Below are 23,775 nucleotides of genomic sequence, written 5' to 3'. Positions count from 1 at the left end.
GCCCAGAAGCCCCGCTCCGCTGCGCCTCCCCGAGGCCACGGAGGCAGCCACCTCCACACTGAGCTCACCACGTGGCTAGGGTGGAAAAGGAGCCCCGCGTTTCCTGAATGATCCGAGAAATAAAAACGAAGAAAAGGAAGTTAACTGAAGATTTTTTTAAAATAAAATGAAAAAGATGGATAATATGAAATGGCAGAAAGCGATAACCTTTCTTAATCCCTTACCCACCCCCAGCCAAAAATAACAGAGCACACAGAAAGGAAAGTATAATTTATATGTACAACCAATAAACCTGATACAGAAGAGGGGATCGGGCAGACAGGAGCGGGTGTGGAGAGAGACTGGGAGAGGGGCAGCAAGAAGTGAAGGGGCAGCGCAGAAGTGGGGGGTTCGCCATGCAAACTGCCACTGTCCCCGACCCGTGGGGACGGGGATGTGCCCACATCTCCTGGCCTGCCCTCCACTATTTTGCTCTAGTCCCAAAGGCAGAACAGTCCCCTGACTAGGCCCCTTGCCTGACACACTCAAATGTGGTCTGTGTGCAGGCCCTCGGAGGGCGGGCAGAAGTCCTCCAGAAGCCGAGCCCTGGCCCCGGGCGTTCCCCCAAGGCTGGCCTGTGGTCTTCTCTCCCACCCTTTCTAGGTTACCTGGGTCCCTAGAACAGGTTGGGGAGCTCCTCTTTGGCTTGAGGGAGTATCGCCCAACCATTATTCTTTTTGTGTGTGGGGGGGTCCTTGGAGGGTTAAGAATCCCAACACAAGATGCCGGTACGCAGGAGGTAACAGCCAGTGAACGGCGCCTTTATTCTGAGGCTGAACAGCAATGGGCTCCCTCCCTCGTAACTGCTCCCCCCTCCGTTGGGGGAGAGATGGGGGGGTAACATGCAGCCACCCCGCCTCTTCCCTTTCTCCCTCCCAGCGTTCATTTCATCCCTCTCTAAAAGTCCCCCTCCTCTCTGCAAAGCTCTTCTTCCCCCACAAAATTTCCTAAAGGCCAGGCAAGGCTAGTCCCCTACGTCTGCAGGAGATGGAGCTGATATTGTGGTTGGGAGGGGGGGAGACCAGGGAGGCGCCGCCTCTTTCCTCCCCACAACCGCTTACTGGGAAGCTGCGTCTATCTGGCAGTGGGGGGATCAAGGTACACGAAGACCCTGCGAACAGTCCCCCACCCAGGGCTCTTCTCACCGGCACAGTCCTCAGAGCTCGGTGGGACAGGTGCGGGGGCGTGGAGAAAGACAAAGGGCCCTTCCTGAAGACAGGAGTTGCAGAGAGGGGCCGCGGGGCGCCTAGTCCAGCGGTGGCCCCAGGGGTGGGGAAGGCGGAGGGTCGGCAGCAGGCCCCAGAGCCTGAGCAGGGGGTCGGCCTCGGGGACGGGGCCTGGGTGAAGGGCAGGCCTGGGGTCCAGTCAGTCGTCTATACAGATCACCTCCCCGGCTCGGGGCTCCTTCCGATCCAGCCCGTCTGGCACCAGTGCCCCCACCGCTTCCTTCTCCTTCTTCACCAGCACTGGAGGGCCGTTGGTGGCGGCTGTTTGCGAAGCGGGTAGGGAGAGGTGAACCCTGCGGCACTCCCAAGGTCGCATCCCGTCTGTCAGTCTCCTGCCACATGGTTCTCCTGGGAAGGGCTGGGGAGGCCTGCACGGAGCCCTCCCTCCTGCTGAGGTCCCCTGTTGTGCCGCAGCACTGAGCTCCAGTTCCAGCTCTTTCTATACCATTCTGACGTCACCTTCACCTACCCTTGAAGGGCCCCGGATGCAAGAGGCTTGGGTAGGAGCTAACCCAGCCGCAAAACTACCAAAACCCTGGGTGAGGTTTTTGACAATGGGGATGAAGAGGGGTTAAGAAAGGGATGGGAAGAACGGAGCCCAGGCGGCAGGGATGCGCCTGGCAAGGGAGGAGGGGAGGGGAGCGGCGGGAGCAGAAACCACGGCTCACCTGTGATGAAGGACCCTGCAGGCATCTGGCTGTAATTGGCGCCTGCGGCGGCCAGAGCCCCTACGGGGGCGGCGCTGAAGGCCACCCCGTACCCCGGGGGTGTGGCATAGGGACCCGGGGGGAAGGCCTGGAACAGAGAGGAGTCAGTCAGAGTCAGTCCAGGGTCCTGGAGAGCCAGGAAGCTGCAGGGGCAACCACGCAGGCAGGGAGACTCACTCGGGGGTGATGACTGCGTCTAGCAAGTTGTTTTTCCACACTGTTTAGGATTCTGATGGAGGTGTTTACATGTGTGCGTGAGGAGCACCCACAGGGAGAACTGGAGTTAGGGGCAAGAGGGTTACCGGTGTGGGGTGCGGCTCCGCGCCCTTGCTGGCCAGCCGGCTGAGGATGCTGCGCTCGGACATCTGAAGGCGGGCTGCGATGGGGGGTATTCTGGACAGCGTGGCTGGCAGGCGGGTCACGTCCGCCTTCATGTCGCTCAGCAACTCCTCCAGCTGGTTCAGAACTGGGGCCCGGGCCACGGAGAAAGAAGGGCAAGAGAAAGACAGGGAAAGAGAGAGGTGGAGCCAGGAAAAGACAGGAGTCAGGTAGAGAGAGAGACAGAGAGAGACAGAGAAAGGGGGCAGGGGTGTCGAAGAGCCAGAGACCAAGAAAGTGACAGAAGTATATGGAAAAAGGAAAGCAACTCAGGGGAAGAGAAGAAGTGTTAGGAAAAGAGACAGAGACCAGGCCACCAGAGGACAGAGAGAGGAAGAAGGAAGGAAAGGAGAACGTGGAGAGGAGGGAGATGGGGGGACATTGGAAGACACGGGGGCGGGGAGTTGTCAGAACATCCCGTACTGGAAGAGTGAGGTTTGGGGTGGGGGAGGGGGGGAGGAAACGGCAGGGGCACGGGAGGCGGGAAGTCGTGTCAAAGACTTAAGGAATCAAAGCTTTAATATGTCAGGGAAGAGGGAGGTTAGAGGATCAGTAAGTACAGATTCAAAGAATTATGAGGGTCACAGGGGCCAGGAGTCAGTCCCTCCGCCAGGCAGGATTAGATGGTTACAGGGCTCTGGGATGGAATCTATCATTAACGAGGTAGGAGGGTGTGGAAGGCAGGGTTGAGGGTCACAGGGAAGTTCCGTGGGGGCGGGGCAGAGGGGTGGGTGGGTGGTAGATTCTGCCTCATGAGCCAATGTGATCTGCAGGGTTGCAGCTGAGACTTTCCGTGGCATGCACACAGCCAAGACTCCCAATGGGGCGGTCAGAGCAGGGTGGCAGGCGTGCAGCTCCACCGCCAGTGGCCAGTGAGGAGGTCCCACTGTGTGGCGTGGGCAGGGACTCTCGGGGTAGGGGTCCCTCTACTGGGCACTGATGTGAATGCTCTCAGGCATGGATGAGGCTCGGCTCATCTTAGAGGCTACAAACCAAGCGAGTGCCAAGTGGGCTAGGGGTGGGGGTTAGGGGTGGGGGGGTGGTTCAGAGGGTAAAGGGTTCAGAGGGGTGGGGAGATTTTGAGGGGTGCGGGGTGAAGACTTACGCAGCGTTGTGGGCCCTCCCCCGCGCGGGGCCGCCGCGGCCCTTACCCTTGTGCAGGACGGCGTTGGCCGGCTTGTTCCCCGCCAGAGACTCCTTGGAGAGGTGCTGGTGGCTCTCGGCCAGGCACTCGGCCTCGGCGAAGCGGGCGTGGAGGGCCATGGCGGGGTGCGCCGGCTCCTGCGACAGGTTCAGGTAGGCCGCCCGCCGCAGCTGCTCCTCTATCACCAGCGCCTGCTCCAGGAGCTGAGGACACAGGGGTTGGGGCTGGGGGTGAACGCGGGCTCTGCCAGCAGTGGGTGAGACAACGGAAGACCCCACAGCACTGGAGACCCACTGGGTCCTCACTGCAGGCCCAGGGCACTGCCCCCCCCCCCCGCCCCCGGCTCCACACTGTGACCCCAGCATCAACCCTGATCCGGACCGCAGCCCCAAACACGAAGCTCCGCCTTGGTCTCAGCCTCGGAGGTGTGCCCCTTCCCAGGGCTCCACCAGACCTGGCCCACTCCCAGCCCGGCCCCGGGCCCTCCTGCACTCTGTTCCATTCCTCCCTCATTCCCACCTTGAACCTCCGGGCCAGGAATTTGTTTTTCATCTCCAGAAAGTTCCCCTTATTGGCCTCAGTTTTAAATGGCTCATTGATAATGGCAAACTGAGCATCATTCTGGATGTCCTGCCACCGTGCGTAGCCATGGCTGCCAATGAAGGGGAGGGAACCGTCAAGGAATTTAACAGGGACGTGCCTGCGAAAACCTCCTCCCTTTGGTCTGATCTCCCCAAAGTCTGGCACGAAAGCCCCTGCTCTCAATGTGAACTCTGTCTTCTCCATGGCTCCCCTCTCCCTAAGAGGACCTTTCTCTTCCTGTATTTGTATCGAAGGATACAGGACAATCCCGGCCAGAAGCCAATAGTCATGTCTTCGGTGCCAGATCTCGTTGAGTTTCCCGGAAGAAATAGCTGCCCGCTCCTCGTTCTGCCACAGCGTATGAAGCTCTGAAGAGAAGACAGCAGACAGAACAGGTATCGGGGGCTGCAAACCACATCGCGTCCGACAGACAAGTACAGGTGGGAAGACAGCAACAGTGGGACACAAAGGGCGCCGTAGACCAGGTAGAGGTTAGGTGAGGAATGAAGTTAGGAGCAGGATTCAAGTTCGGTTGAAGAGTGAGGGTGGGATTAGAGATGCAGTTGGGAGGTGACCGAAGGACGATGCAGAGCAGGGGCCAGCGTCAGCACGCACCACCTCGTTGGAGTCACTCGAGCAGAAGGCTCAGGCACAATGAGAATTCCCTCCCCTCCCCCGCCACGAGCAACTCCCAGTGAGGCGCAGACAGGGCCAAGAACTTCCTGTACCTGTGAAGCCACCGTCTGCGATATTGAACATGAACCGGGGCTTCTCTGTCTTCTCCTCGCGGCGCCCACTGGACCGTGGCTCATCCCGGGGCCCAGGTCGAAGCTCCCGGTCACCTTTCGCATCTTCTGCTGCGACAGACAGGGCAAGGCTCACCCCTCGGGACGGTCTCCTCCCACGTCCCAGACTACCACCTGCACTGTACTGGCCACTGGAACAGTGGCCCACCCAGGACCCAGGCATTTGCAACCCCAGACTCCACCTCCCCTGATTCCCTCCAGGCCCCGGGTGTCCAGTCCTTCCACTCATTACCTCTCTTGCCCAAATCCCCCGTTTCCCTCTCCGGCCTCTCCCTGTGTTCCTGTCCATCCAGCGGCTTCTCCTCCCCCCTTTCTCCTGGCGTCGACTCTGTGGCTGTGGGAGGGGGCAGGGGATAGGAAGGGAGGCCGTCACCCTCATCCCCTGGCCCTGGGAGAGGGGATCCCCAGGTTCTAAGGCCCCATCATCCCTCAGGCCCGGCACTCACCTGACTTCTCTCTGTCCCCTCGGAACCCAGGTTCCGGCTCCATCTCTCCAGGCGCCCCTGGGATCTCATCCTCTAAGGGAATCCTCCTTGGCTCCAGCCGCTCCCCAAGAGAGGGGGCAGGGCTGGGAGCCTCGGCCTAGAGGACAATGGAGTCAGGATGAGCTGGACGTTCCCAGGCTCCAGCCCCCGGGACCCTACAGGCCCTGTCTTCAGGGGAGCCGGGCAGCCACACACCTCTGTCTCCATCTTCTCCCCAAGTCTGCTGTTCTTCTCTGGCTTCTCCTCTTGGCTTCCAGCTTCATCTTTCTCAAGAGGCGTCCTTATGCCTTCTCCTTTCTCGCTTGGAGCTGGAGTAGCTGCAGAGGGGAAGGCGGAGTGAGCAAGGCAGCGTTCCCGGACCCCGACTCCTGACCCCACCTCTGTCTGCCCCGCCCTCCCTGCCCCTAGTTACCAGGCTTGGAGGTGCAGGGACTGTTGGTGGCAGAAGCCTCGGGAGTGGTAGGAGACGTTTTGGTCGGAGAGGAGGCTCGGGAGGAGCGCTTGGAGTCGGCGCTGGGATCAGGCATCAGCTCTGGCATTGACCAGCGCCCGTTGATGTGCTCAAACTCCTGCACCTGGCGGGTGGGCGTCATGGGCCAGAGGTCAGCTCGAGGCACTGGACACTCGGGAAGCTCCTAGCCCGTGTCTTGCCCTAGTGTGACTGCACAACCCAAGAATGGAAGACGGAGGAAAGACAGGGCCAAGGGGCCAGCTGACGCTTTGGGCGACGGGAAGACTGATACCTTCTTCTTCACGAGAGACATGACTCCGATGCGGGTCAGCACCTGCTGGCGACTCAGTCCCTCCCGGGGGACTCCATCAGCGAAGGTCTCTGAGCCGTCTGCCCCCGGCTCACACAGATGGCGCATGAACAGAGACACATAGGCCCTAGGAGCATGGGGGTGGGAGGGGGTTAGGGAGCCTCAGAAGGGGTACAGGGCAGTGAGGGAGGCACAGGAATTACTGAACTCAGGTGCCCCCAGGTTCCTCCCCTGGGCCTCTCCCCCTTGCCACTCTCAGCCCCCCAAATCCTAACTCTCCGTTATGCCCTTCTGCCCTCCCCCACAACTCTTAGGCCTTGGTGCTTTGTTCCTGGGCCCCATCAGTCAGCTCTTCATCCGTTCCACCAGCTCCTCCTGCCACGTGGCTGAGGCCAAGTAAATGTGAGGCCAGGGCAGCCAGGCGAGGCTGCTTACTTAAACGCCTCTCCAGGGGGCAGGTGCCTGGCCTGTCTCCTCTAGGCTCAGCTGAGGGGAGGTGGGGGAGGCTGAGCTCATCCCCCAGGAAACTGAGCCAGGACATGTCACACAGCAGGGAGGGTGGGATCAGTTGAGTAAGGTCACATCACGTGGTGGCCAAGAGGAAGACAGCAACGCCCAAGGCTTCCCCTTCTGTCCCACTCAGCGCCGCGTCCCCGCACTCACTTGAACTCCTTCTCCGTCTTGCCCCTCAGGTCCCGCACCAGCCACTGCGTGGTGAAGGCATCCTGCGGCGGCATCCCCCAGCGCATCACAGCATTGAGGAAGGCCTTCCGCTGGCGCGTGTTGAACCCCAACACCTGAGGGCGAGGGCAAGGAGGCAGGTCTTGACCCGGGCCCCAGCCTTCAGTGCCCACAGCCCCTGACGGGCCTGGGCCCAGCTCTCACCTCAATGTTGCCCCCAACTCGAGCCAGCAGTGGAGGCAGTGGCTTGTCCTTTTCATTCCGGAGCTGCCTCTTTGACTGGCGGCGCCCTGAGGGCCGAGGTGACACGGGTTATTGAGCGCATCCACCAGCGTCAGCACCCACTCCCGCAACACACGGAACTCAGGGGCGCCCTGGGTTATGTCTGAGGTACTTCTAATTTTCTTCTGAGCCTTTTCAGAACTACTCACCCAGAGAGTCTAAAAGAATCAAGTCTTACTAAAACATTAACAACAACTATTGGACACGGCAGGGAAGTAAAATGATGGAACCTTCCTAAGCCCGCAGACCATCACAATGGCGAGGTTACAGACACTTCTCTCTTCCTGCCCATCTGCAATCTTTAGTTTTTCTACCAAAAAACCATGAGGGAAGAGCACAGGGAGAAAGTCAGGAAAACAGCCACCTTCAGGACGCTCGTCAAAGTCTTCGTCCTCCTCCTCTGATCCCACCGAGTACTCCGACTGGTTATCTGTGAGGGAAACGAGGGCTCCGCGGTCAGTGACGGCTTCCTGGGTAGGCCACGCTGGGGTCCCCTCCTCTCTGGCCTCGGCCCCCTTGGGGGTGCTAGGTCACTGCCTGCAGCCTGACCTCACGGCCACATATCCTCGGCCTTGTGCACTCACTGGGCGTCTCTTGTACTGCCCCGAGTCCTGCTGAACCTACTCGAAGCAATGACCTGTGGGCGTCCACAGGATTCCTCTGCAGCCCCCAGACCGTCTAAGTTGCCTGCAAGCCCACCTGACCTCTGATGGTTCCTACCGACCCCTCCTGACTGCGTTCTCCCGAGCAGGGGAAGGCCCCGCCTCCACGCCGCTCTCTCTCTAGGCAGCCCCAGCCTCCAGGCCCCTACCCATCACGATCACGTCTTCCCTCCCCGCTTCCTGCATCCGGGGTCCTCACCCTGGTCCTCCTGAGCAGCATCGTTGTAGTTGACCTGCTTGCGGACCCGCTTGCCCTTGCCGAGGTTGCGGGCCAGGTCCTCCTGCTGCTGCTCGTAGTGGTGCCTCAGCAGCTTCTCCCAGTAGTCGGGGTCCACGTTCTCCTCCTGCTTGATGATCTCTCGCTCGATCTCCTCGATCTGAAGGGCAGCACAGCGACTGCTGGGGCCTCCTTCTCCGGTCCTTGCACCACTGCCTCTGGCAGCACCCCACCCCCGGCCTCCTCCTCAGCTCTGCCGACCTTTGTTGGACACTGGACATCTCCTGCGCCAGCCCTTGCTGCACTGCACCCTGTGCCTCTCTGTCACTGCGAAGCCCCTTCCCTAACCCTCTGCGTGCCCCTGCACTGAGTCGCAAGTGCCCTTTTGTGCTCACCGGGACTTTGTGCCGAAGTCACTCTCTAAAGCCTAGTCTCATGTGTGAGACTACAGGTTGTTTAAGGGGCAAGCCTTTGCCATAGTGATACAGATGCCACTGGAGGTGGGCAGCACCGTGGCATGGTGGGTAAAGCCACCTCCTGCAGTGCCGGCATCCCATATGGGCACCGGTGCGAGTCCTGGCTGCTCCACTTCCTATCCAGCTCTCTGCTATGGCCTGGGTATGCTGCACCCATGTGGGAGACCTGTATGAAGCTCCTGGCTCCTGGCTCAGGATTGGCTCAGTTCTGGCCGTTGCTCGCTCTTTCCCTTTCTGTAGCTCTGCCTTTCAAACAAATAAATCTTAAAAAAAAGATGCCACTTGGGGACGCCCACATCACACATCAGAGTGCCTGGGGCTGAGACCTGGCTCCTGCTAAGGTGCACCCCGGGAGCAGCAAACAAAGGCTCAATTGCTTAGGTCCCTGCCACCCACATGGGAGCCCCAGACTGAGTTCCAGGCTCCTGGCTTTGTAAAGCTCAGCCCAGCCCCAACTGTTGTGGCCACGTAGGAAGTAAACCAGCAAACTGCCTTTCAGAAAACTTTTTTAAAGTTGTTTAAGATCCACTCTGCTTTGCTGGGTGCTAGGTCAAGAGAGCAATAAAAAAACAAGAGCAATGGGTCCTGCTTGAAGGCTCCCGCTTGGAGCTCCAGAGACACGGCATCAGAGACAGCTTGGGACAGACAGCGTCCGGCCCCCACGCCCCTCACCTTGTCCTCTTCCCGCACGACGTACTGGGCCACCTTGAAGGAGCTGAGGTACTCGTTCATGTTCTGCACGTCCGTGTCCTCCGTGGCATCCTGGTTCCGGTCCAGCAGCCTGGCTATGGCCTCATTGTCATAGTGGATCACGCTGCTGTCCTCCTCCTTGTTCTCCCCTGGGGTCGGGAAACAGGACAGGGTTGGGGTTTCCCACCAGGACCCCAGGCACAGCTCCAGGAAGGTCTGAGGAGAGCCCTCATTTCTGCCTCTTTCTGGAGAAGCCTGGAGGAGGTTCTCTCCCTGGGAGCCGATTCCAGGTTTGGTTTGGTTTGGTTTGGTTTTTTAACCCTACAGGCAGGAGAAAGGCCAGCTCTCCTCCCAGGACCACCGGAAGCAGGCTTTTCTCCCTGCAATGGCGGCAGAGCCGTTTTCCCGCCAGGGGGCCGCAGGAGCCAGGGACTCACGGGAGGGCAGGGGTCTGCTCTCAGGGAGCTGCGGGAGAGGGTCTCACCCTCATTTTCGTCCTTGAACAGTTCCTCGGTGCCAAATTTGAGGATGTCGTCAAGCTCCTGCTTGGACATGGAGCCCGCCTTGGAGCCCAGCCCCGGCCGCACCACCAGGTGTGTCAGCATCATCTTCCTCTTGGCCACCTGCGTGATTCGCTCTTCCACCGACGCCCGAGTCACAAAGCGGTAAATCATCACTTTGTTGGCCTGGCCGATGCGATGAGCCCTGCTGAAGGCCTGCAGTGGGAGAAGGCAGGGGCGGGCAGGGGGAGCAGAAGAGAGGCTGCTCACACGCTCAGGAAAGGAGGCTGGCCAGGAGGGTCTTCTCCCTCCCAGGAGAGGTCTGCGTCTGACCCCAAAGCACGGCAACCCCCCCTGTGAACCCACGGCTCCTTGCTAAACGGGGCACCACGACGTGGGTTCCCACCTGGATGTCATTATGGGGGTTCCAGTCAGAATCAAAGATGATGACAGTGTCAGCAGTGGCCAGGTTGATGCCCAGGCCCCCGGCTCGAGTGGACAGCAGGAAGCAGAACTGCTGGGCCCCAGGAGCTGGAGGTGAGAATTAGAGGACCGAGTTTTTCTTGTACCCAGCGGTTCTGTCCATGTGCCACATGATGTTCCCTGACCACAGGCAACCATGGTCCCAGCTGAGAATCCACATGCCCCATGTGCCCCACACCAGCCCCCTCCCATCCCAGGGACTTGGCACAGGTTTCTGGGGTCTCCCATGCCCACCAGAGACCAAGGCATTTCCCTCTCACCATTGAACCGATCGATGGCCTCCTGCCTCAGGGCGCCGGTGATGCCACCGTCGATGCGCTCATATTTGTAGCCTTCGTAGTCTAGGAAGTCCTCCAGCAAGTCCAACATTTTGGTCATCTGGAGCAAGAGCAAAGGCGGGAGTGCAGAACACCGAGGCAGAGGGACGGGCCTGTCCTGAAGGGTCCCTTCACTCCGACCCCAGCCCTGTCAGCTCCCGCGGTGCGCCTCCCGCTGCCCGCCCGTCATCCCACATTTCTGCCACACTCTCCCTTTCAGACACAGGTTCTTCTCTGAGACCCGTGAAGACACCGCAGGGAAATCTATGGGCCTTCTGAAGACTGCATAAAACTGTAATTTTGTGTGTGGTTTTCCGGAGAGGGGACCCATGACTTTCATTAGAGCTCCAAAGGCTCTGCGCCCCCCACCCCCATCTGTCGTTAAGAAACAGGGCCGTGGGGCTGGCGCTGTGGCATAGCAGGTAAAGCTGCCGCCTGCAGTGCCAGCATCCCATGGGTGCCAGTTTGTGTCCGGGCTGCTCCACTGCTGATTCCACTCCCTGCTAATGGCTTGGGAAAAGCAGCAGAAGATGGCCCAAGTGTTTGGGCCCCTGCATGCACACGGGAGACCCAGATGAAGTTCCTGGCTCTTTGCTTTGGCTTGGCCCAGTCCTGACTGTTGCAGCCATCTGGGGAGTGAAGCAGCAGGTGGAGGAGCTCCCTCTCTCTGTCTCTCCCTCTCTCTCTCTAACTCTTTCAAATAAATTAAAAAAAAAAAAAAAAAAAAAAAACAGGGCCAGTCCCAGAGTGCTCCCTGGGGGCGCATGGCTCCTCCAGTCCGTGTAGGAGCTGGACTACACCTTCCAAAGGGGAACAGAGGCCAGGAGTGAACTAGCTGCGCCATAAATCCCTTGGGGCTTCCTTCGCATCGGTCCTCCGGCCACAGGCGGGCGGTGAGGAGCTCTTGCTGGTGCTGAGCGGCAGGAGGGCCCGCGGCCGGCTCACCTGCGAGAAGATGAGCACTCGGTGCCCCTGCTCCTTCAGCTTCCGCAGCATCTTCTGCAGCAGCATGAGCTTCCCGGACGACTTAATGAGCGCCCCACCCTCGTAAGCCCCACTGGGGAGTTTGGGGGACTCCTGAAAAGAGGGAGGAGGAGAGGATCGGCAAACACATCCCATGTTCTTAGCGGCCCACTGTGCCAGACACCCAAATCCAGCGTCACTTTTCAAACTCCTCTACTCAAGCACCCAGTCCCCGGCCCCCGCCCAGCTGCACCCCTGTGCCCACCGCCACCTGCATGCTGTCAGAGAACTGGGCGTTGCTCTGTGGATTTACCATAGCAGCCACGGGAAAGAGGTACGGGTGGTTGCAGCACTTCTTAAGATCCATCATGATGTTGAGCAGTGACACCTGGTTCCCTCCGCCTCGTGAGTTCAAGGCCTCAAAATTTCGAGTGAGGATGTACTTGTAGTATTTCCTGAAGGCCGGGAAAGGGGCACAGAAGAGACACAGCAAGGGAAGCAATCACGACACTGCACTCGGCCACCAGCTCCTGGACGGCTACCCCCAAATCCCCAAGCCCTCGCTCGAGCGGCCCGCCTGGCGGCTCACTTCTGCATGGGGCTCAGCTCCACTCGGACGATGAGCTCCGTCTTGGCCGGCATGTTCTTAAAGACATCCGCTTTAAGCCTCCGCAGCATGTGTGGCCCCAGCAAGTCATGTAGTTTCTTAATCTGGTCCTCTTTGGATATATCAGCAAATTCCTCCAGGAAGCCCTCCAAGTTGCTAACAGGCAGGAGAAAGCGAGATGAGTGAACAGGCCGTCAGGGCTGCTGCCCCCCAGCTCCTCTCGGCGGCGCGGCCCGCATCTCTGAGATGACCCTTGTGAGTCACTTACTTAAACCTCTCTGGGGTGAGAAAGTTCAGCAGATGGAAGAGCTCCTCCAGGTTGTTCTGCAGTGGGGTCCCCGTCAGCAGCAACTTATGATCTATTTTGTAGCCATTAAGGACCCTGAAAAACTAGAGGACAGGGCAAGGCAAGGCAGGACAAAGGGTTCATCGGCTGACCCTCAGCACTGGTCATTCCCCCTCCAGCTCCCAAACCCCTCGGGATCAGGGGCCCCAATTCCCTAGCCCTCCTCCTCTTCCAACCTGGACCTCTCCCCCGAGGCTCCCTGGAGTCCCGCCTCCCACCCTGGGGAAAGGGCCCAGAACTCTCTCTTCTGAGGGCCAGGGCAGTGGGCGCCCACTGCCCCACGCTTTTCAGGGCCTGGACTCTCACTCACCTTGGACTGATTGTTCTTGAGTCGATGGGCCTCATCCACCACCAGACAGGCCCAACGGATGGAGCCAAGAGCTGCCTGATCGATGGTGATCAACTCGTATGATGTCAGGAGAACGTGGAACTTCACCTGTGCCTCCCTCTGCCAAGACAAGCGTTGCCCACGTGCCGCTGCCACCCGACACAGCGCACACACCTCCAGCTCCATGCTTTCACCAGACGCCCCGGCCTGACCGCGATTCCCAGAGGGAGTCAGCTACTCCTGTCCGTCAACTTCAACTCCGAGCAGGCACAGCTGACACAGCCCCCCGACTTCCACTACAGGTCCAGCAGTGACAGACCCACGCAACTCCCGGGAGCACAAGAGGCACAAGGATGGGGGAGAGGGGGAGGTGAGTGGGGAACAAAGGAACTGGACTCCTGACGGGGGTAGAGAGGGTCTTCGAGCATATGAGCTTACCTTCATCTTAAAAGCTTTCTTGCCACCTTTTATAGCGTTGTCCTCAAAAGAGAACTCATTCTCACGAATGATGGCCCGGCTGTCCTTGTCGCCCGTGTATGTCACCACGTAGAACTTGGGTGCCCACATCTGGAACTCCCGCTCCCAGTTAATGATGGTAGAAAGCGGGGCGCTCACCAGGAAGGGACCTTTAGTGTGGCCCTGGGAGTCAAGGGAAGGGGGCCCATCAGGTGTGTACTCCAGGCCTCTGCCAACTGCCCCCCGCCACCCCCACCACCCCCTCCAGGCCTCAGCCCTGCCATCCTCCTCAGGGGCTAAAAGCCAGCACCTCCTTATAGAGGGAGTAGAGAAAGACGATGGTTTGTATGGTCTTGCCCAGCCCCATCTCATCAGCCAGAATGGTGTCGGTGCCCTGGGCCCACGAGAAGCGCAGCCAGTTCAGCCCTTCCAGCTGATACATGTGCAGTGTGCCGCCCGTGGCCGTGATAAACCGTGGCTGAGTCTCATATTTCACAGTGGGCTGTAGAGGCAAGGAGAAGGCTCAGGGGAACGCCCGGCAGCACCCCGGGTTGTGGTGCCCCTCCCCACTCCCTGGCACGGACGGCCAGCTGGATCATAGCTCCCTCTGCCATCGCCCAAGTCCCCCTTAACATCACGCCCAGGGGCGTCGCGGAGCCGGTAGGCTGGTGACAGAACCACACGCAGCTGCTGTCTCTGGTGGCTCCCTCACTCTTCTGCCAAAATTCCTAGCCACTCTTGGGGCTGGGCTGGACGCTGAGGGGAGAGCTACCATTCCAAGAGGCCCTTGAACCTCTGGGAAGTGCTGTCGGTCACCCCAGGGAAATCATTCATCAGGACTCCGGGAGGAGGGCCAAGCGAGAGGAGGGACTTACGTCGTTGGTAGGAGAACTGGGAGGCCCGTCGCCCTGCAGCTCCTTCTTCTTCTTTTTATACTTGCGGGGCTGGGCGGGGTCCTCGCCCATAATGAGTTCTCTGGGAAAGGAGCAGGTCTGAGCCAGGCCTGGTCCTCGGGATCCCCTGCTCTTTCCTGAGCCCATTCCCGACCCACATCCCACCGCCTGGAAGCCACTCCTCCTCACACCTCTTTCTCCCAGGTTCTTCACCCTCGCTCCTTTGCAGCCAGTGGAGCCAACCATCCCGGTCCTGAGCATCCTCTTATCCATCGCCCAGGCCACAGCTTCTGCCTGTTCCTACCCTGCCTCGTCGCCAACCTCACCCTACGACTGTGTCTGCCCTAGATAGCTTCGCGCTCTCCCCACTGTGTCTTCATTGTACGCCGGAGGCTTAGCTTCCAGGCTCCCGTCCTCGGCCTCCCTCCAATCCACAGCCCACCCCTCACCGGTGTCTCCAGTAGCTTTGCTTGTGGTCTTCATATTCAGGGATGTTCATCTCGTCTTCCTCCCACGTGGACTGGTCATAGGGCAAATCCCTCCATTTCACGAGATAGTGGTAATTCCCTTTTTTATCCACACTGTAGGGCAGAAGGCCAAGGAGACTGAAGCAGTGTGGATCACAAATAGAAGTCCTGACGGACATAATTATCAGCAAACGTGCACACAACTTGTCACCTAACCCTGCGCAGGCCACTGGCAGGGAGGCTAGAATGGCTGAAGTGCCATCTTCCCCCTCTCAGCTATCACAGGGCATCCCTGGGGATCCCTCGATGTCACCTGTTGGTCAGCCTCTAAGTATTCACTGAACATCTCTCTACTATGTGCCAGACACTGCTCTGGGCACCGGAGATTCAGCCATGATCAGAAAAATGACCTTATTTTTTCACAGAGTTCTCATTCTACCGGGAAGGCAGTAGTCAGATTCACATACATATGTACAGATACTGCATAATGTTAGGCAGTAGTAAATACTTAGAAGAAGTACTCGGGGCACTGATCTGATCTCTCATCTTGCTTTCATGTCCCCACTGCCAACTCATGCATTGTGTCTTCTTTTTAAAAAAGATTTATTTATTTGAAAGTCAGAGTTGTGGAGAGGCAGAGACAGAGAGAGAGAGAGGTCTTCCATCCTCTGGTTCATTTTCCAAATGGTTGCAACAGCCGGAACTGGGCTGATCCGAAGCCAGGAGCCAGGAGCTTCTTCCAGGTCTCCCACATGGGTACAGGGGCCCAAGGACTTGGGCCATCTTCCACTGCTTTTCCAGGCCAGAGCTGGATCGGAAGTGGAGCAGCCAGGACTTAAACCGGCACCCCTATGGGATTCCGGGACTACAGGCAGTAGCTTTAACTGCTGTGCCACAGCACCGGCCCCACACATCATGTCTTATGCTGCCAGAGATCAGAGGCAACAAAGACAAAAGAAGGGGCCAGTGGTGTGGTGCAGAGCGTTAAGTGGCAGCCTGTGATGAAAGTATCCCATACAGAGCACCAGTTAAGAGTCTTGACTGCTGTTTTCAACCCAGCTCCCTGCTAATGTGCCTGGGAAAGTAGCGGAAGACGGCCCAAGTACTTGGAACCCTGCCACCCATGTGGGAGACCCAGATGGAGTTCCAGGCTCCTGGCTTTAGCCTGGCCCAGCCTCGGCCATTGTGGCCATGCAAGGAGTGAAACAGTAGATGGAAGATCCCTCTCCCTCCTTCCGTTGCTTTGCCTTTCAAGTAAATAAATTAATAATAATAATAATAATAATAATAATAATAGAAAAGACAAAAGAGGCAGCACTCGGCTGGACTTTGCTCCCGGTTTCTTTTATCCCCAGAAGGGCTGCAGCTCCAGCAGGAGCTATCAGGGTTTCCACTGATGACTTGGTTTAATCAGCAAACAGGAGCATGGGGCCTTCCCTGGACCAGGGCGTCACCTGTGGTTAATAATCCGGTGCACAGTCATCCACTCGGGCTTGATGCCGAAGCGATAGTACTTCTCCTCCATCTCGGCATAGTGTGGGTCTTTCACCTTGCGTTTGTCACTCTTCCCATCATCCTCACCAGAGCCGTAGTCTAGGGGTGGGGGCTCATCCATGTCATTCTTCCGCTGATAGTTCCGGTACATGACCAAGTGGAAGATCTCCAGCTGATGGGTCGGAGAGAAAGGGCGAAGAGGTGGTCCCCACATCCAGAGAGAACAGAGGCAACAGAGGCCAGCGGGAATGGGATGGGGAAGGGGAGCCATGAGAGAGGCAGGAGAACAGATGCGGTGTACTGTTCAGAACAGCCAGAAGGGCTGGCACTGTGGTGCAGTGGGTTAACGCCCTGGCCTGAAGCACTGGCATCCCATATGGGCGCCGGTTCAAGACCCAGCTGCTCCACTTCCAATCCAGCTCTCTGCTGTGGCCTGGGAAAGCAGTAGAAGATGGCCCAAGTGCTTGGGCTCCTGCATCTATGTGGGAGACCCGGAAGTAGCTCCTGGCTCCTGGCTTCGGTCGGCACAGTTTCAGCTACTGCGGCCAATTAGGGAGTAAACCAATGGATGGAAGACCTCTCTTTCTCTCTCTCTCTCTCCCCCTCTCCCTCTCCCTCTCCTCTCTTTGTGTAGCTCTGACTTTCAAATAAATAAATAAATCTTAAAAAAAAAAAAAAAAACAGCCAGAAGACAGGACCTGCTGGGTATGCCATGAGCAAAAAGAAGCAGGAAATGGGGTTCCTGAGACTGGGGACACTGACAGGACGTGGAAAAACGTAGACAAGGGAGGAGAGGAAGGTAAGGAAGACTGTCATATCTAAGGGAAGAAAGCTCCCAGAGACAGGACTGCAGAGCAAACTCAAGGAGTGGGTCGGCTGCGAAGGCCACAGGCCTGAAGGAGCCCAGAGAACAGACGGCTACGAGAGATGAGAATGGCAGCAGAGGGGGGGTCTCAGGAGAGGGGGAGAGGACAGCCCCGTGTACCTGCAGCTCCTTGGCCCAGGAGCAGTGCCAGTAGGACAGTCCCACCCACTTGACGAAGAACTCTCGCTCCGATCTGCCTTGAAGAGGACGGGGAGGTGGGACATCTGGGTTCCCATCTGCCTGCTGGGGGGCAGCAGGCACTGCCACAGGTGGCTCCCCCCATCGCCAATGCAGGATCTTCTGTACACGACCCTTTAGCACGGGGCACTTTGGATGTACACAAACAAGGAGGGAGAAACAAAGAGGCAAAAAAAAAACAGCCTGTCATTAGGATAGGGGACGGAGAAAGGAAGAGGTGGACATCTGGGCCTCAGGTTGGACAGGGGTCAGGGCTGACCATAAACATCAAGACGCGGCTGCACTCACTGTGCATCGGGGACAGAGCCATTCGCCATTGGGGATGTCGGGCAGGGGAGGGTTGAGACAGTGGATGTGGTAGGAGGAGATGCACGCGTCGCAGCACAGGAGCTCCCCGCCGTCCTTGCACACGCGGCAGTACTCCATGTGGTCGTCCTCCTCCTCCTTCTCGCCTTCCTCCTCCCCCTCCTCCTCGTATTCTTCCTCTTCCTCCTTGGCCTCCCACTGGACCCCCTCCTTCTCCTGGGGGGTGGGGGCGAGGACAGACACAGAGGTGGACAGAAGAAAGGAGATAAACAGTGAGATGGCAGGGCTGCAAGACAGCAGCAGGGACAGGACACCCGAATCCTAGAGGTGCAGGGCGGCCTGGAGGGCAACTGAGGAACACGGCTCCCCAGCTTCCCACACACGCCAATTCCAGGGGTAGAGATGTGGGCAAGGTTCAAGCTAGGATCCCGACACAGAAACATCTGTTTACGAGAAGCCCAGGCACCTGGGTGTGAGAAGGGGAGGAGTGAGGCTGAGGAGGAAGAGACGGGTGGGTTTCTGAGGGCTCCAAGTACTCACACAGTGGGGGCAGCTCCATTTGCCCTCAGGAGCCCGGTCCAGCTCAGGATCAAGGCAGACGAGGTGGTAGGCACGAGGGCAGGTGTCGCACAGAATAATTTCCCCACCCTGCTGGCACACCTCACAGTAATCCTGGTGATCCGTCTCGTAGCCATCAACCTCCTCCTCCCCGGCCACTGCAGGACAGCCCAGGACTGTCATATACCCCAGTGGAGGCAAAGGGGACAGAGAGAAAGACAGGGAGGGAGGGAGAGAGGGAGAAACAGATTGAATACAAAAGTCAAAATTGGAAATAAAGAGCAAAGAAAGAGGAAGGCTGACCGACAGCACGCACCCAGCCAACACCCCTTACCCTTCTTCTTCTTCCGTCCTGGCCGCCCTCTCTTTAGCTTCTTGGTGCGGACAGGGCCGTCAGGCCGGCCTGAGGCACTATGGACACTGCCACTGTCCAGGTCTGACTCCTCAGCCTCGGGTTCAGGGCCCTCATCACTCTGAAAAACATACTGCCCATAGCCCCGTGGCCGTCAGTGAGGCGGCCCTCGCTGCACCCCCCCTCCCAGGCCTCTGGCTCCTGCTTCCTCACAGGCCCCAGGCGTTCAGCAGACAGGGGGGCCACTCACCGAGCCCCCCTTCTTCCTCTTGCCACCCAGCAGCCCTAGCTTGATTTTGAGTGGTGCCATCTTCTTTCCCCGGAGCTTCTTGCGTCCATCAGGCACTCGGGGGCTCTTACTCCGCCTCTTGTGCCCTGGACCTGGATGAGGTGCAGAGATGAGGGGAGAAAACAGGTAATGACGTCCCCTGGAACAACAGAGGTCACGGGGCCTCTGGACTCCTCCGTGAGCTACGGTTTCACTAAGATCCCCTTCCTGGAAAGTATCTCCCCTCCCCGGGGAAGGCATGGGCTGTTTGGAGGGTGGGATAGAGCTGCTGCAAGAAGAGGCCCCCTACCTTTGCCCTCTTTGGTTTTGGCTCTTCGGATGGGTGGGGGCTGGATATCAACAGCAGGGGGTGGTGGAAGGGTGGGGGGTCCGGAAGGTGCTATGGGGGTAGCCGATGAGACAGCAGCTGACACCTGCTCAGCTACGGCTGCTGCTGCCGCCGCCGCCGCCGCCGCCACAGCAGCTGCTGACCCCTTGAAGGGGTTATTGGCGCTGAACTCTCTCCACTTGGCCCCAAGGATGGTCATCATCTTGGACATTGGGATCTTAGGATTCTTCTTAGCGATCAGGGGCCTGTAAAAACAGCAGCAGAAACTCGGACCCATCACAGATGGTCTGGGAAAACTGCCATCTCCCCAAGTCTGTCAAGCCTACATCCACGCTAGGATTCCTGCGTGGTGAGAAAATGTCCCGTTAAGAAAAACATCGATTTGAAAAATAAATAAATAAAAAAGTTTCAAAAGGAGCAAGTTTCAACAAGTACAAGAAACGAAACAAAAAGAGTAATGTCTGCTTTTGCACACCATTTTACAGTTCATAAAACGCTTTCACACACGTCACGGTCCTATCTCATCTCACACTGACAGCATGAGTTGCTATGCGCTCTGCATTTTACTAACACGTTCCAGAGGCCCTGAAGAAGGGTTCTCATGGGACGCAGTGTGAAAGAGCTGGGCCAGGCCGGTTCTGCTAAGACCTTCTGAGGGCTCCAAGTACAAAAAGCACTGCTCTTGGCACTGACACAGGTGAGACAGCATGTCTCAAGACAGCAGTGGGCTCTGAACACGCCCTAGGCGCCAGGCACTGACTGTACTGGTTTCCAATCGTTCAATAGTCACCAAATCCGTACCGATTCCAATGAGGCATGTGCTGTTACTGTACAGATAAGGAACCTGCAGATCAAAGAAGTTAAACAACTTGCCCAAGGTGACGCCAGATCCTGAACCTGAGTGGCTGTAACCAGGGCACTGAACTGCTATGTTCAGGTGCCTCCTCCCCAAAACATCCTCACTGTCCTCTCCTCTGCTCTGAGAGCCACCTGAGGTCCCACTGCCAGCAGGGCATCTTCCACCGTGACCTGACCCCAAGGAAGGGGCAGAGAACTGGATGACCGAGTAGAGAAAATGCAAGAACGCGGATGGTCTCCTGCGTGTCCAGTCCAAGGGGAGTCATGGAAGAGAAGATGGACCTGTCAGAGCAGCGGAGGCCCACTCCGCCCTACCCTCACCGGACACTGCTGCTGAACAGTTCGCCAGCCGACCACTAGGATCTGCTCTCGCCCACCCCACCCCTCAGTGAAGGCTTCTTAACTGGGATCCCAGGATCCTCGCGAGGCCGGGGGTTCCTTGGAACTATACACGGGGATTTTGTGTGCATGTGCTGTGCATTTCTCTGGAGAGCGGCTTCCTAGCCTTCAACAGCTCCTAGAAGGGGTCAGGGCCTCCCTAGGCTGTCTAGGCTCTCCCAGTCTTGCCGTACCTCATGAACTGGCTGAAGGCTTTGTAGTTGGTGAGCGTGTGGTAATCCTCCTCAGAGAACACGTGCTCCACGTCCTCCAGGCCCCACGTGAGAAGCAGGGTTGCTGAGGACTTCTGCTCCACCTGCTGCAGAGACAAGCAGGCGTCAGTGAGCCCGGGCACGCCTTCCCACTCACCCACCAGCTCTCCTGGGCTTCCCCCCGCTGGCTGCCTCTCACCACAGCGCCCGCGGCGTCCCCCTCTGCTCAGCCTACCTTGGATGCCGACTTCTCACCTTTGCTCCCTAATCCCACTCACCTTCTGCCCCCCGTCGCCTTCCCCTTTTTTCCTCCTTTTCGTCTTCTTCTCCTTTTTTTCCCGGTGCTTCCGTCTTCGTTTCCGACCCGGTCCGGTCCCATATTCACTGCCCCCACTCTCTGACTTCTCCCGGTACTCATCTCGCTCGGAGCCAAACTCCTCCTCACTGTCCTGAGGAAGAGAAAGAGAAACAACATGTCTTCCTCTTCACCGTCGCCAGGAGCCGTTCTCGGCACGTAACATATCTGATCTCTCTCTTCATCGTCATGACAGTCCTGTGACAAAGCAACCAACTCATTTTTATTCACTTTCTTTTTAACAGATGAAGAAACTGAGGCACGGTGACCTCAATAAACTGCCCAGGAAGACAGAGGACTGCTGGGCTCTGAACTCGGTCTTCCTGCAGAACCTGTGCTTTCAACGGCTTCTCTTTGCTGCTAAGGTGCAAACACGAGGACAACCCAGCTCTTCACGAGGCTGCAGAGAGGTCGGGGCCCCAGGGCTGTGAGGCACCGGCCAATGGGGCCTGGGCAGGGGGTGGTTCAGGCCTCTGACTCCAGGACAATCCCTCCACTCCCACCCAAATAATGAGGACCAGAGAAAATGTGTGTCCCTGGGACTGAGTCTCCTGCATCTCGCCAGAGGCAGGAATTCTTGACACTTACAAGCTTTTTGCGTTTTCGGGGTTTTCCCGGCTTATTCTCCTTCTGCTTCTTGGGTCCTCGCTTTCTCTTCTTCACACCCAGTGCTGAAGGCAGCAGTCGAATGTCATCCTTATCTTTGGAGCAAAGAGTAGCACAGCACCTAAGCCTCTAGGCCCTCAGCCTCCGATGCCCCTGGACCCATGGCCCCTTCCCCATCTCCTCGGTTCGCACTCTCTAGGAACACAAGACTTAAAGCCTCCAAACCTTGCCTCCCTTCGCTGGATGCAAACAAAGTGTTTCCAGTACTCTGGGATGCTCTGGTTCTGAATGGGAGGTCAGGGGTCAGAAGGGAATCGCGGCCAAGCCACTCCCTTCTCTCCCCTCCTACTAACAAGGGACCAGGCTTTAGGCCATGGGCTCTGACTGTGGCAGGTCCTTTCAGTCGCCGCCAGGGCTCCTCCTGCCTTCCCCCTCACTTCGCCAGCTGGCATCCTGCCCAGGAACTGGGGAAGCCATGCCCAGCTGCTGGCCTGGCCTGACCCCAGCACTTGGAGTGGGGAGACACAAGCTGGCAGCTCCCTAAGCCAGATGCTGAGAAGGGAGAGCCAAAGGTGGACACCTGGGTTCTCACACTAACACCCTGGGGCCCTGACGGTCGCTTTTGCCAAAAGGGAGGCCTCTATTTACATTTCTCGGGTTAATCACCAGGCACCCGTCACCCTAACGCGGTCCTGGAGGAGAGGAAACCCTCAGCTGGTCATTTTCACTTCTTGCCCGCGGGATGGTAAGTGTCCGCCTCCTCCATCACAGCTTAACCCCGCAGGGGGAAGTCCTGTGAAGGAGGCTCCTCCTCCTCCCCCCAGCCTGGAACCTGCCTTCAAGTCTGCCCGTATCCTAACCCCTCTGAGAGCTCAGGAGTTGTGCCCTTTGCCCCCCGGTCTCACCCCACCTCCGTATCTCACCTCAGACATCCTAACCTGTCCAGATATATGCAGTATGGGAGTCCCACACAGGTGCAGGCACAGACGCACCCAGCGTGTGCTTTCCTAAACGCACGCATGCACCCACTCACACACACACACCGCTCAGGTGCACAAATCCAGAGGGAGGTCTGTACCTGCGGGGAAAGGCCCCTGGCTTTCTCCCCAGATGGTTCTGTCAGAGGGCCTGGGGCAGGTTCCTCTCTGATGTGCCCCCACCCTCCCCCCATTCTCCGTGACCCCTGCCAGTCTGCAGAGGCTTGGGGGCCAACTGCTCAGCGCGGACTAAGACTGGACGCCACACTGACATGGGACCTGTTTGCCTCCCGCCCCCACTAAGCACTAGACTAACCAGCCAGACCTGTCTTGTTTGGGCAGAGCAGCTGATGTGGAAGGGAAAGCCTGGGCCTGACCCATCCCCTCGCTCTAGGACACACAATCTTTCCTCCTTCCACAGCCAAAGGAACACTGCCACGATTAATACACGGGAGGCCGCAGTTTCCATTGCCTCAGCATCCCGACATACCTCCTTCCTTCAGTGCTACCTTTCCTCCTAATTCCAGAACCCTGCATCCTCTGGTGCAGGGAGAACTCTCTCTGTGTGTGTTGGGGGGGGGGGGGGAGGTGCACCTGTCCAAAGCCCCCGTGTGAAAATGGCTGTAGTAGAATGTCAGGGAGCCGCTCCCCCTAGCCCCAGGGCCTGGGACTAACAGGGGCTGCTGGGGCAGTGGCAAAGGCAGGCCAACTGGCTAAGGATCAGGGAAGTGGCCTCGGTCACCCCAGCCTGGGGGTGGGGGAGGGAGCGGGGAACACAGCCTGTGAACTCCACTGGTCACCCCAGCAGGAGGTTCCCGAACTTGGGCAGACGTCGGTGGCGGCGAGACGCAAAGAAGGGCGAGGAGAGCAAGGGAGGGTAATAAAGCAAATCTAAGTCCCAACCTCTGTCTCAGCAGCCACTCAATGCTGGCCTGGAGCCCAGACTCTCCCACATCCCGGCTCGGATCTCGGGAAGGCGGGGAGAGAGGAGGGCGGGCGCGGAACGGAGGCGGAGCCTGGCGGCCGAGGAAGCGGGAGGAGTCTCGGCCGAAGCCTCGCCTCTCGCCCGCCCCTCTCTCCTAATCTCACCATCAATCTCTCACACATATATTTATTTTTTCTCAAATTCCCCTCCCTCCCCCACAACGAACCACCATAATAGGTCTGCTGCACATGCGTACTGCTTGTAGGGGGTGGGTTTGTATTTTCAGACCTTTTGCAAAGAAACTACCAGAATTTTCCGCACCACCCACAATCATTCCCCACCCCCACACCCCCAAGGAATCACGTCTATATATTATGTTATATTATTTCTCTAGACTTGCCAGAAGGGGGAGGGAGAAGAAATGAGTTTTGGGCTTCCTGCTCCCTTCCCCCACCAACACGAGTGCTATTATTTTAAACGTTTAACAATGTAAGGAGACTGGAGAGAGGGGGAAGGGATAAAATTGGTCTTGGGTAAGAATGTAAAACAAAATGGTGAGAATCAAGGCAGTAGGAATG

General features: G+C 58.0%; 1 protein-coding gene and 1 non-coding gene across 15 annotated transcripts in view; both read right to left on the bottom strand.

The window, feature by feature from the left end:
• Nucleotides 1–255: 255 nt before the first annotated feature.
• The window catches only part of CHD3 (chromodomain helicase DNA binding protein 3), a 25,946-nt gene continuing 2,426 nt past the window's right edge, over nucleotides 256–23,775 (bottom strand). Inside the window, exons 2-40 of one of the 14 annotated variants that reach the window (XM_051825211.3) lie at nucleotides 21,278–21,390; nucleotides 20,613–20,783; nucleotides 20,317–20,441; nucleotides 18,848–19,131; nucleotides 18,520–18,650; nucleotides 18,252–18,402; nucleotides 17,900–18,093; nucleotides 17,342–17,575; nucleotides 16,976–17,182; nucleotides 15,951–16,162; nucleotides 14,479–14,610; nucleotides 14,012–14,111; nucleotides 13,447–13,638; nucleotides 13,119–13,319; nucleotides 12,663–12,800; nucleotides 12,275–12,396; nucleotides 11,989–12,162; nucleotides 11,713–11,854; nucleotides 11,382–11,513; nucleotides 10,380–10,497; nucleotides 10,043–10,167; nucleotides 9,621–9,852; nucleotides 9,119–9,285; nucleotides 7,953–8,130; nucleotides 7,456–7,521; nucleotides 7,014–7,099; nucleotides 6,792–6,925; nucleotides 6,111–6,255; nucleotides 5,780–5,942; nucleotides 5,563–5,684; nucleotides 5,329–5,464; nucleotides 5,115–5,216; nucleotides 4,805–4,933; nucleotides 4,336–4,444; nucleotides 4,014–4,146; nucleotides 3,456–3,697; nucleotides 2,275–2,438; nucleotides 1,934–2,060; nucleotides 256–1,526 (exon numbers count right to left, since the gene is read on the bottom strand). In XM_051825211.3, the coding sequence (XP_051681171.3) occupies nucleotides 1,286–1,526; nucleotides 1,934–2,060; nucleotides 2,275–2,438; nucleotides 3,456–3,697; nucleotides 4,014–4,146; nucleotides 4,336–4,444; nucleotides 4,805–4,933; nucleotides 5,115–5,216; nucleotides 5,329–5,464; nucleotides 5,563–5,684; nucleotides 5,780–5,942; nucleotides 6,111–6,255; nucleotides 6,792–6,925; nucleotides 7,014–7,099; nucleotides 7,456–7,521; nucleotides 7,953–8,130; nucleotides 9,119–9,285; nucleotides 9,621–9,852; nucleotides 10,043–10,167; nucleotides 10,380–10,497; nucleotides 11,382–11,513; nucleotides 11,713–11,854; nucleotides 11,989–12,162; nucleotides 12,275–12,396; nucleotides 12,663–12,800; nucleotides 13,119–13,319; nucleotides 13,447–13,638; nucleotides 14,012–14,111; nucleotides 14,479–14,610; nucleotides 15,951–16,162; nucleotides 16,976–17,182; nucleotides 17,342–17,575; nucleotides 17,900–18,093; nucleotides 18,252–18,402; nucleotides 18,520–18,650; nucleotides 18,848–19,131; nucleotides 20,317–20,441; nucleotides 20,613–20,783; nucleotides 21,278–21,390 (6,074 nt within the window). In that variant the 3' untranslated portion in view covers nucleotides 256–1,285. The remainder of the gene's footprint in view (nucleotides 1,527–1,933; nucleotides 2,061–2,274; nucleotides 2,439–3,455; nucleotides 3,698–4,013; nucleotides 4,147–4,335; nucleotides 4,445–4,804; nucleotides 4,934–5,114; nucleotides 5,217–5,328; nucleotides 5,465–5,562; nucleotides 5,685–5,779; nucleotides 5,943–6,110; nucleotides 6,256–6,791; nucleotides 6,926–7,013; nucleotides 7,100–7,455; nucleotides 7,522–7,952; nucleotides 8,131–9,118; nucleotides 9,286–9,620; nucleotides 9,853–10,042; nucleotides 10,168–10,379; nucleotides 10,498–11,381; nucleotides 11,514–11,712; nucleotides 11,855–11,988; nucleotides 12,163–12,274; nucleotides 12,397–12,662; nucleotides 12,801–13,118; nucleotides 13,320–13,446; nucleotides 13,639–14,011; nucleotides 14,112–14,478; nucleotides 14,611–15,950; nucleotides 16,163–16,975; nucleotides 17,183–17,341; nucleotides 17,576–17,899; nucleotides 18,094–18,251; nucleotides 18,403–18,519; nucleotides 18,651–18,847; nucleotides 19,132–20,316; nucleotides 20,442–20,612; nucleotides 20,784–21,277; nucleotides 21,391–23,775) is intronic. The other 13 variants (XM_051825216.3, XM_051825212.3, XM_051825217.3 and 10 more) reach the window with 13 other exon arrangements.
• Nucleotides 6,527–6,663, bottom strand: LOC127484545 (small Cajal body-specific RNA 21). The gene has a single exon (XR_007911608.2).

This window comes from Oryctolagus cuniculus, chromosome 17, assembly GCF_051225735.1.
Source record: "Oryctolagus cuniculus isolate XC-2025 breed Fujian yellow rabbit chromosome 17, ASM5122573v1, whole genome shotgun sequence".
In the NCBI taxonomy this organism is placed as follows: Eukaryota; Metazoa; Chordata; class Mammalia; order Lagomorpha; family Leporidae; genus Oryctolagus; species Oryctolagus cuniculus.
Note: the sequence above shows the minus strand (reverse complement) of the source record. Positions and strands in the feature narration are given on the sequence as shown.